General features: G+C 41.3%; 1 protein-coding gene across 3 annotated transcripts in view; it reads right to left on the minus strand.

Annotated features, from left to right (window-relative positions):
• The window catches only part of LOC146974412 (glutamate receptor 3-like), a 68,720-nt gene that overhangs the window by 41,303 nt on the left and 12,288 nt on the right, over positions 1–15,129 (minus strand). For all 3 annotated transcript variants that reach the window (XM_085797710.1, XM_085797711.1, XM_085797713.1), the window contains exon 3: positions 13,032–13,271. In XM_085797710.1, coding sequence (XP_085653836.1) covers positions 13,032–13,271 — 240 coding nt within the window. The remainder of the gene's footprint in view (positions 1–13,031; positions 13,272–15,129) is intronic.

Below are 15,129 nucleotides of genomic sequence, written 5' to 3' on the forward strand. Positions count from 1 at the left end.
TGTGGTAAAGAACACTATTTGTGCCCTTTTTTATAAACATATGTTTGCAGGAAATTGAGCAAGGCAGCCATCAGAAGACCAATTTCCCCTCAGAAACAATATGTGCTCATTTTACTTCATGCATCTTTCATCCCATTGCTTGTTGGTGAAGTCGTACTACTACTACTGAGATTATTGCTTCAAGCAAGAGCTCCCACTTTTACACCCATTAATCTAATGTTACAATATAATCAGTAGTGACATTTACAACTCTTTTTTTAAGAAATAATTTCTGTTTGTTTTTATTTTTGTAAATCTGGATCTATTCTGCCATTGGTGAAGTTAAAAGGAGGTGAAGGTGAATTGTCAGTCTGCTGGGATTGTTTCAGGAAGCCAGAACCTCCTGCTGAGCTATTTGAAGGTTTCATGGAGCCCATTCAACAAAACATCTGTTATGTGACGACAAATACAGCGACATACTTGGACCCTCGCACACAAACACGCTGTTCTCTGAGCCGAGCACCTGCACAGACGCTAACAACCACCAGAAATTGTTTTGGAAAATACCAAGTACGTCTGGTGACTTCCTCCTGGGGGAGGCAACCTTTCAGGCAGTTGACGCTATTTTTAGGTTGTTATGTTATCTATATTAATTATGTACAATGTTATGACACTAATAAAAGCTTCTGAGTTTGCAATTAAAATTGTGTCAAATGTTATTTTCAGCAGTTGTATAATCCAGTGACAGACCATAACTGTGTTGAATCAGCAATTTATTCACTGACTTTATGTAAACTAAGGTAGGAGATCATTATAAGCACTGACTGATTGACCTGAAGCGACAGAGGATGGGTCACCGCCACAGTCACGAGGCCATGCTGCCTTTTTAAAGCAATCAATCTCTTGTCAAGCATCAATCCGTCTGTGTACTGAAGCAGCAGACAGTAAACAGGCTTTGGTTGGCTTGAAAGCTTGTGTCTAATCTGACTGAAAAAACTTCACCAATAAATAACCATGAAATAAACCCAACATAAATCCAGTTTATTGTATGACAAATATAAAGTAGGATGAAGTGCAGCTATTTAAAGCGACAGAAGACCAGCGACCCCTGAAAAGGTAGAACATTATCAAGCAGAAAAAAATATTAGAAACAGCAGAATGAATAACAGCTCTGAAGAGAGAAAATGACAGAGTGTAGAAATTAATAACATGCATCAAGAATTTGCATATTTCTATTATCGGAAGAGCTGCGCAGTTGAGTGGTGGTGAAAATGTGTGGTGGCAGAAGCTCATTACGTGCTGTATTAGGTTATAACTAATGGACAGGGGGAAAAAATGGTGCAGACCCCTTTTCTGTTTACCTCAGAGTCAAAACACTACAGCTGACTTGAGTGAATGAGCAGAATCAGCATCTCATACTGTGTTGTCCTTTTCTCTCTGAGCAGGGATAAAATTGCTGATTCCCTGAAATCGTGGCTTTTATTATAGGTTGTTGAATAAACTCATGTAAAAATGTTTTTTATGTAAATAGGAGTTGGCTCTCTAGTGGATCCAGGCACCACACAGACTAAATGAACAATGGGTCTCACTCTGTGTCACAGTCAAGTGACGCACAACCTCCCCACAGCTCAGACCAGACTGCATTTTACTATCATGGCTGATTCAGGCTGATGAGCTGCTGTTGCATTCTGTGTGTCTGCGTCCTATCAGCTTATGTACAAAATAAATCCATGTAAGTCAGTGCTCATTAACACATTAACACTAAGTCAAGAGATGAGAGTTTAAGATGCATATCTACCATCATGGTTTTGTGAAGTTTGCGAAGCCAATAGTCCACCCCAAGGATTTGGCGATCTCAAATATTTTTTTGAACATATATGTCATACGTTACCATAAAAAACTTACATTCCAGAGGCAGATCACACTGATTTCAGTGGTTTTCTTCTAGATACAAAAGAAATGAATGAACCATTCGGTTTTCATTGTACCAGATAGTGAATAATTAATAATTGAATGAATAATAACTATTAATCCAACTTTGGTAAATTCCTATTAGGACCCCTTAAATGTACAAGGTTGTAGAATATCTGTCAAGGGGTGGCCACTGATAATACTAACCATTGAACAAAAATGGTTTAGTTGTACTGATTATTATCAAACTAAGGCTAAAGGAAGCTGAAAACTTGATCATTCCCATTTTCATTTTATTTTTCCCTTTAATAACACATCTAGTGTCAAAAGACACTTTAACTATGTTACTTTTCAAACATATCATAAATGCAACCATCAACATCACCATATTAAAAACCTTGCTACTCAGTAAGCTGCACTTAATGACACTAAAGATAACACTTGCTGTCATAGAAACACAAACATACTGTCTGACCGATGCCTCCCAGGTAAAAAGCAGTTGTAACAAACTGATGTTCAGATTTACCACTGTGAAGCTTTCAGAGAAATACGGATAAATCTCAACGTTTCTTCATGGTCAGAAATGACTAAACCTGAATGCTAGGGGTGCAGAGGTTTAACATTATTTGCAAACACTGACAAAGCATTTGCGTTGGGGGCCAGTAGGACTTTGAGGCAGTGTCCTTCGCATTGGTGTCCAAATAATCCAGAATAAAAAACATGACAGTCTCTTTGTCACGCAGTGCTGACCTGTCCTTCTGACTAATGTGCACCGTGTAATCAGAAATGTTGAAAAAAAATCCATATCATGCATTCACAGCAGAAAGAATTGGCTGTCCTGAAAAGGCTCAAGCTTTCAGCAGTAACTGTTACATATGGACATCTGAGCTGACGTGCTCCCAACACAACTCCTGTATTCAGAGCACAGCGACTCGGCTGACATGCTCACCCTCCATTCCCTTGCCGGTGACCTTCACAGTGAAGTGCTCAGCAAACAGCACTCAGATTCAGGTATGGCCTTTAAAGACAAGTGGCTCTTGCTGGGCACCACCACAATAGTCACTTAGGAGTCTAAAGAGCCGATGTGCGTCCACATGTCTGATACTCAGGGAGGTCAGGGAATTCAGAGAGGGTGTTAGTGCCACTGTCCTGTCTCAGTGCATTGTGAGGAGTGTGATTATAGATAGGAAACTGCTGAGCTATCCCCAGACTGGGCCAAACTCTGTCATCTGTCATTGTCCTGCCTTTATCAAGTCAAACAGGCAGAAACTTGGTGGGTTTTTTTGTTTTTTTTATCAGTTCATAGATATCAAAACTAGACTCCAGCACAGCATATCTCTGGTGGCAGAGGGGAAATGAAAAGGATGAGGCTGAGTGTCAGCTCTCCTCCCAGTATTATGACACATAGCAGTGAAAACCTTAAGCTGGGATATGCATGACATTTTGAAATGTGTTAGTAGTTGCTTAAGAAAAAGGATTTAGGGGGATTTACAAATGATTCCCTCAAGAGTTTTATTTTCATTCCTTTTCTGACACTAAACTAAGCTGGATATTCTGGATTTAAACGTTTGTATGAGCTTGTCGATGCTAAGCTATCGAGTGTGCTCACAATTGATGATAGGCTACGTGGAAATAAAAGCCAAATATGAAAATGTCCTGAACTGAAGGAATTACACTTGAATGTGATATTCAGTGCACCCTAACGTCTGTAGCCACAATGCAGATGTGAAATCTGAATGTCAAAGGACACTCAGGTCTCCTGGTGAATATTAACGCTGGTGTTATCAGTCTGTGCACAGATGACAAAGTCTTTTGGTCAAAGAGTTTGGGTTGACTTTGTAAACAGATGGTATGGTTTACAACAGCCAGCAGGCAGGGCAACCATCAAGGGCATTTTATGGAGTCAATTATTCAGTACCGTCCTGAAAAATAATACATATTCAAAATCATGAGCATATTGTCTGAAGGCTATATATAGCATACAAAAAAAACAAAAACATTTTAGAGAAACAGTCCTCAAGTTGGGGGAAATATGAATTACAATTTTCAGTGACAATAAATAAAGAAATCTAGAGTCAAGAACAAAATACTGCAGGTCAACACAGCTGTTAGTTTCTACTGATGCACTATTTTACTATCACAGCCTCCACATGTAGCTGCGTTGTATGTTTCTGTCTCAAGTTAAGTCTCTTTTCTAGTCTCCCTTGGGAGAAATTTGGCTTGGAACAGGGAAAAATTGCTGCGTAAATACACAATAAATAAAAACACTGTAACACAGAGTGAGCGACAATCCAAGTAGCGAGTTAGCCAGTCAATAGAAAACATCTAGATAGCAAACAAAACACATATTTCCCTCTCAGAAGCTGGTGGAATGAAGCCAGTTCAATTCATCAAATGTTCAGAAACACAAATAAAAGTTAATGTTGCTATGAATTATCTTAAGGTGTGAAGGTATCTGTTAATTACATCAATCAGATATTAGCTGTCTGGATCAGGTTGTTTTGGTGTTTTTCTTTCGCCCATTGACAAGAAACTCACACAATTACAGTGTGTTTTAAGAACTGCTGATCACAAACATTAGCAACTAGGGAGTCAGATATTTCCAATAGAAGTCGGTGGAGACCAGAAACAGAGATAAAGGGGAGGTGATCTTCAAAATTAGGCTCATAAGTCAAATTTTGCAAGTATGAATTTAATCCACACTCCAAATATTAAAAACCTAGAGTCCTAAATGAAATAAGAATAAAAAGATAAATTGAACTACTTGATATCTGGGGTAGGTGTTTCTTAATACTTTTGTACATTTGCATATGGTTATGTGGGATCTGTGGGATTTGAAGACTCAAACACAAAGAAAGACAGACACAGTGTATGTGTAGGCAAGGAACAAAAGAGGAATAATAAAGCTTTTGAGTTTTTACTGCAACATCATCCGCATTTATCCTGCACCAGTGCTCAGATGGACAGTTTCCTCTCTCATCAACTAACTCACAACTGAAATCAGATTTTACTGGCAGCTTCTCAGAGAGGAGGCAGAGAGGACAACTGTTCTCCTGAGGAGATGAGCGGTGACATGAACAAGACCTGCAACATGGTGACAATTTGTATAATTTTGAATGCCATGCAAATGAGACAACAGTGGCACAGTGGTTACCACGCTGTTGCCCCACAGCAAGTGTGAGTGTGACTGGTTGTTTGTCAATCCTGTGATGGACCGGTGACCTGTGACAGCACCGTGTCACTTGGGATTGGGCTGCAACCCCATAAGGATAATTTATCGCTAATTGATCAGTGACAAATGAGCAAGAGCCAATCACAGTTAGTGTGGCAAACTAATGGTAGACAAACATGAGGTTGGCAAAATCCTTCAGCTGCTGCACTGAAGAACCGCTACAGTATATACTGCCCCAGATGTCACAACCTCCCAGGCTACCACACTACAAGCACAATAATTGGATTATGCTTCATACTGTACTTATGCTTAAATATATATATATTTTTAAAAACCCTTAAACACAGTTTGCTGTGAAGTTTGTCCACAAAATGCACCCAGAGAAATGCCTAAAGGTGACAGCCATTGTTGGGAGCGGGCAGCACAAAGCAGAGCCGGCCTGCATGTGGGATTCTCTTGAATATATGAGCTCAGTAGCCCACACAGCACTGCCCAGGAGATCAGAGTGTACTCCTCTGATGTGGTTTGCTCTGCAGCTCAGAGGATTGACTTTATAGAGCACAGCACTGTTTAGCTGTTTTGTTCAAGTGTGAACAAAATAATATTGTAGGGTACTCAAGAGTCACGTAGGACTAAGCTGGCATAATGTAATTGGTCGCTTTTCTTTACAACAAATTACTTAAATATCAGTTTTCGATTTTTAAATTGTGAAGGGGGAAGATGTTTGATCAAACATGAATTAATACATTTACCAGGGGTTTTATTTCCTCTGTGGCAGGCAGAGCTAGAAGAAAGAGACTGGCTGAGGCTCTGCTGGCACCTGTCCGTGTGCTTCTTCTTGTCTGTCTTGGGCAGCGGCTCACATGACAACTGAGGGTGGTGTGCAGTCTCAACTGTGACTCAGTCGTCCCTCCCCCCTTCCCCCGGAGAAGGTGACCTCTTTAAAATTCTCTCGCAGGCATCTGAACAGCGCCGTTGTCATGGGATGCCCAAAGCTGAGCGCGACACCAAAGGGAACTCAGACAAAGCCAGTGAACCTACTTCAGAGAAATCTCCAAAAATCTCCCAAGCTTATATGTGGCTCCACAGAGGAGACTGTTTTCAGTGGGCAATGTTAACAGAGTCATTGAAATGAAAAAGAATTAAAGCTGCCATACGACGGTAAAAGGACACTTTTGAGTACAATTAGCCTAACAACGCCTACTCCCAATGCAGACCAATGCAGATAACAGCTCCTTGTTCCAAATTAGCTGAACTCCAGAGAGCCCTGCACCCCCACACCACCCACTCCTGCCAAATCCCTGATCAGAGCTAATCAAACAGATTATTTCTTATCTAATGACAGCTGCAAAGTCGCTAACAGAATGTTGAGCGTCTCTCCTCCTGTTTCCTTTCATCTTTTATGTAACTTTAAGATGATTCACACTCTGAATACATATAAAAACATAAAGACAAACCAAGCGACTGAAAAACATGCACATAAAGCGAAGATATCTGTATTTGAACCAGATACAGAGAAATGGAGCAAGCTGGCTCTTGACCATCAGTGAGAGTCGCTCTAACTGCCTGTTCTATTTCTACTCCCATAAAAAAAAAAAAAACATCCTCCCATCTCTTAAGCAAAATATAAATGGCGTTTCCTCTTGGGCAAACAGGGAAGCGCACATCACATCAATCTCTTTCATAATGCAAAAAGACTACGGTTGTAATGGCCTTGCGTTATCCTGATAGCAAGTTTCCTGAAATAGATAAGAGGCATTTTAGCAACACAGAGACAGAAGTCAAGGCATAAACAGAGCAGTGGCTAATGAAGCAGTCACCTGGTTTCTGATTCGGCTCTGCTAAGTGCTAAGGTTCGAGTGGATTAAATATGACAAGCTGGATCTCTCAGGAGAACATGGCAGGGAGGCTCCAGATTCATAGTAAAAAACATTTGGTGCATTTGACAGCATGTCTGACAGTGCTTGGCCCTCTGTGCCATTCGCTGTATTCTGACGCAGGAGAGAGACACAAAGGCTTTGCTGACTCCTCTGTTCTTTGCCTCGCTCTTCGTCGTCTCCGTCACAGTTTCATTTTCTTCTCTATTCATTTGAAGATGTGGCTATTCCTCCGTCTGCGAGCAGACGGGACAACAATGTTGAGCTGCGGAAGAGAAGACAATCTGAATTGTAGCCGGAATAAAACCTCTTGATCCTGAAGCTGTTCGCCCGCCCCGCACCCTCGCCCTCCCTGAGCCGACAGGACTAAACAGACATTTAAAATGAGAGCAAGATCAGTCCCTAATGGCTAAATGGTTGATAATCAATGATTAAAACTAGCCTGTGTATTGATTTCTCATTTTTTCAAGTGGCAGCATTGTGCGTCAAGAGATGTGTGTGTGTGGAGGGGGGTTCTTTTTATGCATGAATCAAAATCTGATTTCTTGAATTTCCAGAAGATTCACAAAAAATGTAAAATTCACACCATGACAGAGGATTAACAGTTAAAAAAAAAGACCTTCTCAGTGACCCCCTGTGCTTTAATCTACCATGAATGAGTCACAGTGGAGCTGCTGTGTGGGAGTAAGGAACTGTCCAAGGTCCTGAAACAATGATCTCTGCACTGAGAAGTTTTTCATCACAACCTAGATACAGTATGTACTAGGGAAGTGGATGCGTTCAGCACACAGCTGAGGGACGTGTGAATGGACGCAGCAAAAACCATAAAAGCAAAAAAAGGATGAATGCACAGTTTCTAATCCATTTCTGTCAGTTTAACAATTCACACTGCCAGATTGCCGCAGTAAGGGCTTGTTAACGTACATTGGCAGAGCGAGCGGGTTGGAGATGCCCAAACTACAGACTCTTTGTAACAAGACCAAGTGTTGCAGCTACCGTTTTCGAGCAAGACAAAAAAAAAAGATTTACAGAGTGATGCAACCGTTTAAAGTTACGTAATGTCTTTCTGAAGGTTGCTGTAGCGACACTGGTGTGTGTTACAGCGTCTGCCACACAAGCTCGTCAGGAAATCTGAATCTGAATGTCCATAATAAGTGGCTGTGTTTATTTAAACCATCATACAGTATTATAAATTCCCATCTCCCACACTGGTAAACTATTGAAAATGTTTGGAGTCGTCCATGAATAATTCACATACGTGGTTTTGCAGATACAATGGGCTCAATACTGCAGAGTACAGCAGAATGTCTGCAGCTTACATGTTGTTTGATGTTGTTGTTTTTTTCGAGCCGCGCTGCCTCTGCATGCGTGGATGTGCATGGATCAATTGGTGCCATTTTGGGCATCTGACAGAGTGAGCGCTTGATAACAGAGGTTCGGTTCATGCAGAAACACTCCGACAGCTAACGCCTCAGCTGTATCTTCTCAGTGAATGCACACTGCCCTTTGAGGTTTTCACCAATGAGGTCACCGCACAGTTACACACACGCAGCATCTGAGCTGCCTCTCCAAACACACTCCATTCCCCGCTGTAAATCTAAAGGCTATCTGATTCCCACGGAGAATATAAAATGCATTCAACACGCTGACTTACAGAGGATTCTCTAAAGCACTGGGCCAAATAAATAATGTTATCCATAAGATTACAAAAAGGAAAAAGTGCATTAAATTTGACTCAGACTTGTGTATAACCTTGTCAATTTTTGAATTTGAAGTGAGTCATTCTGCTTTCTCATCTGCATCTCTTTGTTTTTTATCATCCTTTGAAACCCATCTAGCACCTTTCAGTCACTACTTGTCTATGCTGTTACATGTGTCTCCCAGTGACGCTCTATGGGGCATAAAAGAGTCCTTGAACCCGGTGGAAAACAGGTCTCTTGAAGCAGAGGAGCTTGATTGATGAATCTCTGCTTCTGTCTCAATATTAGGGCCCGGGAGGGAAACGGTGTTTACTCACAGAGGGGGGTCAAGGCCTATTGATACGTGTCCATCTTCAAGTGAAGGTGCAGTAAGGTGTTCATAAAGTGGAACAGCTGCTTGGTGCCACTCTCTCTCTGTCTCCGTCTCTGTCTCTCCCACTCTCTGTTAATGAGCCCGTGTGCCTGGCTGCTGAGTGCAGCTCTTTAGCAGCGTGCAATTAATCAGATGTTTCCTTGCGGAGACGAAACCAACCAGACATTCAGCAGCAGGGCGGTGTGATTACACACCGAATGCAAATTCTCCACCATCCTGACCGTCCCCATTTGTCAGAGCAGCAGGAGAATGCAGGAAAAAGCTGCAGTTAGAGGTTGTTAGATTGCAGTCCTTCATTTTAATGACAACAACAAGGAAAAAAATTAAAATGTAGTTTCCATTATGTTGAGTATACATGAATCCGGAAAGCTACATTAGACCGCAAGGATTAGACTTGCAGAGGAAGATTTTTAACAAGAGCATCAGTCAAGTCGAAATCTCCACTTTATTTGTGCTTCAATTGATTATTTCCACTTAAGCAACTCTGTACTGAACTCTTTAGGTGGAAATATTGTACTTCCTACTTGACTACATTTATTGATAATCTTATTCACACTGCAAAATCTGATTAAAAATATATTATAATCTTTATTGATCCCCAACAGGGAAATTCACAAGCTCCCTAGCAGTCTGCGGTCTTGAAATTAGCTCCATCTCTACAAGCTGCAAAATTAATGTGATGTAGACATTAATGCATTGATAATTATAATTCAATAATACAATAAAATACATTATTCTGAAATTAGCTCCTCTACATAATCTCTACTCTTGTTTCATTTGTTTTATCTTGACAAGCCTATATTTTGTATAGTATTAGTTTTGCCAGACAGAAGTACTTCCTCGAACACTGAGTTAGTACGGTATATTAAATACAAGAAAACTGCAAAATGACATTGCCTCTAGCTGGTAGCCTATTACAATTACCTACAGTATTACACTCTGGGGGAGGGGGGGTCCATAGAGATCATTATAAAGCAGAACGAAGGTGAAAACGATATTGCACCACAATCGTCTCGATAATTATCAAACATGTAGCACTTCTCTTTATATTTCTTTAATGGAATAATGATTCCCCAGTCATCAAGAAAAGTACCGTTAGAATTTGTTATTTTATTCTTCAAGCCCCTGATGTATGTTTCATATTTTTTATTTTACAACAGAAGATGGACTGTGTGTCTCTAGACATCAGAACAATCTTTGTATCTAAAAACTGCAGCTTAAGGCACATTCACAGTGACTCCAACTCTGGGCCCTAGTGGCGTCTTCTGAGTGAAGACTTTTTTCTAATCAATTGATCTTTTTTTGTGATATAAAGGTTTTGTTTTGTGCTTTTACTTTTGAAGCTTGAAATAAAAGTTAAAACTCCAGTAGGATTTTAATCAAGGATTTTTATATTGTTGTTTTTGTACAAAGTTATCCCTCCACCACTGATCTCTATATTAAAATCTGCAGAATAACATTGCATTCAAATACTGGTTTATTCAATTTAAGGACTGGTTATTTACGAATTCTCATAATTTTGACTAAACTGTGTTTGCCGTGCTGTCATGAATGTTTACACAGTGGTACCTCCTATAAAATGGTTAAGCAGTTGCAATTTGCAGTAAATAGACTGAACACGAGAAAACCTGGTGGAGCTTCTCTCAGTGGCCAGCTGGTAATGCCCAGATGTTTCTCGGTTCAAGAGGTCTTTCCTGCCAGCGGCCATTGCACTGTTTAATGAGGACATTTCATAGCCAGTACATCCAGGATAAATAGGTGATGCTCAACTGCAGTAGTTAACATGTCTTTAACGACCCATGTGTGTGTGTAGAGGTGTAGAGTCCATCTATTTCTTTGTTGTGCTTCACCTGGATCTCTGCAGCCTCTTCGGTTTCCCGGATTTTCAATTACAAAAGAATCAATTCTCCTAATGAGATGAAAACGGGAGCCGGTTCCTGTAAAAACCGGCTCCACTCATTATGAAATAATCGTTGTGAACATGTCGATTAAAACACGTTAAATCAGTACATTGCAGCTGACAGAGGACAGCATCTCCGACATCAAAGTGAAGCTTAACTTGTCTGAAGTTGATTCCACGTCCAACATCAGATACACAACGAAAATTAAATGTGCTGTTCATACATGAAGCGGTACCTCTGGGCGTTTTAGTTTCTATTACAGTCACAATCCCATCCTACAGATACAGGTTTGATGGTAGTTATGCCTTCGGGCTATGATGGGAAAAAAAAGAAAATCTTTTTATGGTGCTTGATGAAAGGAGAGACCGAGTCCACTTCCACAAGATCTACTGCAGGGAATCCACACTTTCATTTTAATGATTTTTCCGATTTCAAGCTGACGATTAAAATGCCTTTGCTTTTTGTTCTGATGAAAGTCTGCTCGGGCGAGGCAAGCGTCTTGTTAAGGGACAGCCATTATACGAATCACTGTAAAGTGCCACCATCATAGTCCCAGAAAAACTATCAACATTCACTCACAGAAGCAGCTCTCCCCCCTCTCCCCCCAACTCCCTGCTTGTTCCTCTCTGGCCTTGAATGGAGTCCTCTCCCTATAATGAAGATTAAACTGACATTTGGATGAGTGGTGGGTATATTGTTCCAGAGCCTTGATGGGGAGAAGCGGGAAGGGACTGGCAGCCAAAATCGGACGGCTAACTAGCCTCTCAGCAAACACAAGCTGTGCGGCATGTGGGAATCCATCCTAAACTACAGTGTTTACACTGTGTCACACTGTGGAAAGGCGCCGTGTATTACAGATGGCGGCCCGTCAGCCCCGACACAGCAGGTGAAAGAGGCCAAGAAAGTCAAGCAGAGCTCTAAGGGCCACATCAGGAGACGCTTCTGAGAAGGTTGATTGTGCCCAGGAGAGGCTATAAACTCTTTAATCATTCTGTGTGAACCACGCCAGCCAACCAATTATCAGCTTCTGCAATCTGCCACAGATTCACAGAGACACAACAGCCAGATCAATAAAACCGAGGTCCCCCCACACCCCAATTATAGGAGTGTTGCTGTTGACTTTGTTTGTTAAGGGTCTAAATACGCCTTTTACGTTGCGCCAGATGTATGTAAATCTCTTTAACGTACAGCCAAGAATAAAAAGAAATTGTTTTTGCAGATGCACAAAATGGCTCTGTGAGAATCTGTTTCATGACTGAGCGGTAGATTAGACACCCACCTGAAATGGAGATATAAAGTGAGGCGGGGGAAGTGGGAAAGGAGTGCACTTGTCCTAGAAATGCTCTATGTCAGTTTAAAAATACTTAGAATGCACAGTTTTGAGCAGATTGGCACATTTAACAATGGAGACTGCGCCCAGAAAACGTGTACATGTACCGATTCATTTGAAATACAAGACAAATCGCATCACGATGTACAGCACATCTTCGCTGCAGCAATCTGCCTGCCACCAGCTTGTGGTCCAAGATCCTCGCAGGCAGATTGTTGTGCCGCTTCTTCGCACGGCCCCTGCAGATGCTGATCTTCAGAGGACGACAAAGACCCGAGTCTGTAAATAGTTGGCCTACATGAGGGGAGCGGGAGGCCAGGAAGCACACGCACAAGTTAAGAGTATGTTGTGCTCTGTCTTTATATAATCCAATTAGAGCTAAATGATAATCAGAGAGTGCTGAGGATTAGAGGCTCAGGCGGCTGGAGTCACACTATGGCGGCAGATCAGCCGCACCTGTGAATGACTCATTCCTCGGAAGCAAGGAGCTATTGAGTGTCTCTGTAAGCAGCATTCAGCCACATAGTGAAGCAATTTAGGGCCATTACTGGCATAGATTAAAATGAATCAGACCACTTAGAATAAGGATTGGGGATGAGGGATTTACATATTAGGGAGTGATCATATACACTGTAAAATAACACGTCTAAATGAGAAGTGCTTGGCTTGCCTATTACTTTTTCCACTTTCCCCAGCAATGAGATGTTCTGCGACTGTGCATTTGTCTTCTGCTGAGTTGTAGCTGCTGGTGTTCGCATTGTTGCGTGAAAGCGCTTTTACTCACTTACCTCTATCGGTGTCGTAAAGGTAGACGAACTTCTCCCACTTGTAATGGTCCAGCAGACTGAGAACGGCTCCTCGCAAGCCGGGCCTCATCTGGATGACAAACTGCACATCAGCGTCAATGGGGAAGCTGGGCGTGATGAAGGAGGTGTGCAGCGCCCCGCAGAAGGAGGTCAGCGTGTTCATGGACTTCCTGTCGTAGAAGCCGAAGATGGCGTAAACTCCTCGGGAGAACTGGGAGCAGACTGAGAGGGAGAGGGACAGAGAGCGGGTTCAGGTTCAGGTTGGTGACCAAGAGTTTAAATCCAAATTTCATTTCATTTCATTCACATATTTTAAGTTAAATTGCTGAGTCTAATGACCAATATATGGGTAAAAAACCAATGTAAGGTCGGGATGGGGGAGGGAGTTCATGATGGATTTAATCTGAGTGAAGCTCTGACTATCTGAATAAATGGGTGCCATGTGGGATGTCTGCTCCCCATGGCCATGCTGTGCTGCCCAGTGCCCTTCACTTCTCCTTGGTCTAAATGCAACTGCTTGGGTAATCAACTAGATATAATGGGGAAATCAGTGCACTGGCCACAGCTCTTAATGGACAAATACCCTGAAACATGAGCACGCAAATGTGAGAGCACCGGGCTGTACTGCAGTATAAAAGATTTATATCAAGCTCTATCTGCTACCATCTGCGTGACTATGGAAATGAGCTCCAGCCATAAACAGTTAGTGCATCAGACATTCAGTCTTACACAGTGTTAAGTATTTTATTTTATTTGTATATAATAAATGAGTTTAATAACACCAAGCAGGACTGAATCAGGGATATGACCTATGTCTTAATATTAATAACAACTGGGGGAAATGCTGCTCTGATATTTATTACCCCCTGCTCCACATAGATCACAGCTCAGTTCATTGAAGCTGCTCAGTATCACAAATCAGCGTTTAATGATGTTATTATCTACCTGATGGGATTTAATGAGCTGTCTTTTTCAAGAATCTGTAGGCTGAAATCCAGTTATTCTGTGCAAAGTGTATCCTGTACAACACTGTGTGAAAGTGTCTGGTAACACTTTATAATAAGGGAACAAAACACATGCTAAGCAATGCATAAGTGGAGCGTGAGTCATGATGATTTAATCCATGAATTTTGCAGGATGTATCACAAATTCCTGTTGCCCCCCATTAACTAATGAGCTGATTCACAGTTACTTCACACATAAATCTATATACAGCCAAATTAGCCGAGTACCCAGCTACTTTAAAAAAAAAAGGACATTTCAGAGGTGGAGTAGTGTAGCATGCTTTTTTTCTTTTCTTTTGTTTTTATAACTATTTTCATTTTGCTGGTGCAAAGATAAATTGAGTGTAGCCTAGCACAGAGGATGATGCTGCAGTACAAAACCAAAAAACCAAATGTAGCAGTATCAGTCCACATATCGAGGGAGAATTTGGACACAGAGCATGTCTGTGGTGCAAAACAACAGAAGACGTGTGAAATTTTCATTATCACATTTATCATGACTTCACACATGAGACTCCCAACAAATAACCTGGTTGTCTCCTGCTTGCTCAAGTTACTTCCTGGTACTAAGCTGCAAGTGATTAGTAGTTGTAAATTCACTGAAAATGAGTATTTGCTGTTACTTAAAGCTAAGGTGACCAGATTTCTGAAATGAAAATCGGGGACATTTTCAGTGTGGTGGTCAAAATTAAATGCTATCATTATGAAATAAATAACATGGCCAGGCCAATTACATGTTTGTGTATTTAACAATGTGTATGAGGGTGAAGCCAATAATACGTTTCAAAAATCAAGTCCCAACCTATGTAATTGCCTCTGTAAATGTGCTTCTACATCAGAGGTTCCTAAACCTTTCAGACCACGTGCCACTACAGTATGTGTCGAAAGAACCAAATTTCCAAAGTGCCACTTTCTACAGCAGAAATGATTTGTATCTATGCACAACTATTTTTGTTTTTCTCCCCCATTCAATACTAAAATCAGCGACATTTTCAGGGACAGGCCACCCAAATCGGGGACTGTCCCTGAAAATGGGGGACGTCTGGTCATCTTACGTTAAGGGATAGGCCTATTTG

This window comes from Trachurus japonicus, chromosome 14 (assembly GCF_045865225.1).
Source record: "Trachurus japonicus isolate A0001 chromosome 14, Traja_1.0".
Lineage (NCBI taxonomy): Eukaryota > Metazoa > Chordata > Actinopteri > Carangiformes > Carangidae > Trachurus > Trachurus japonicus.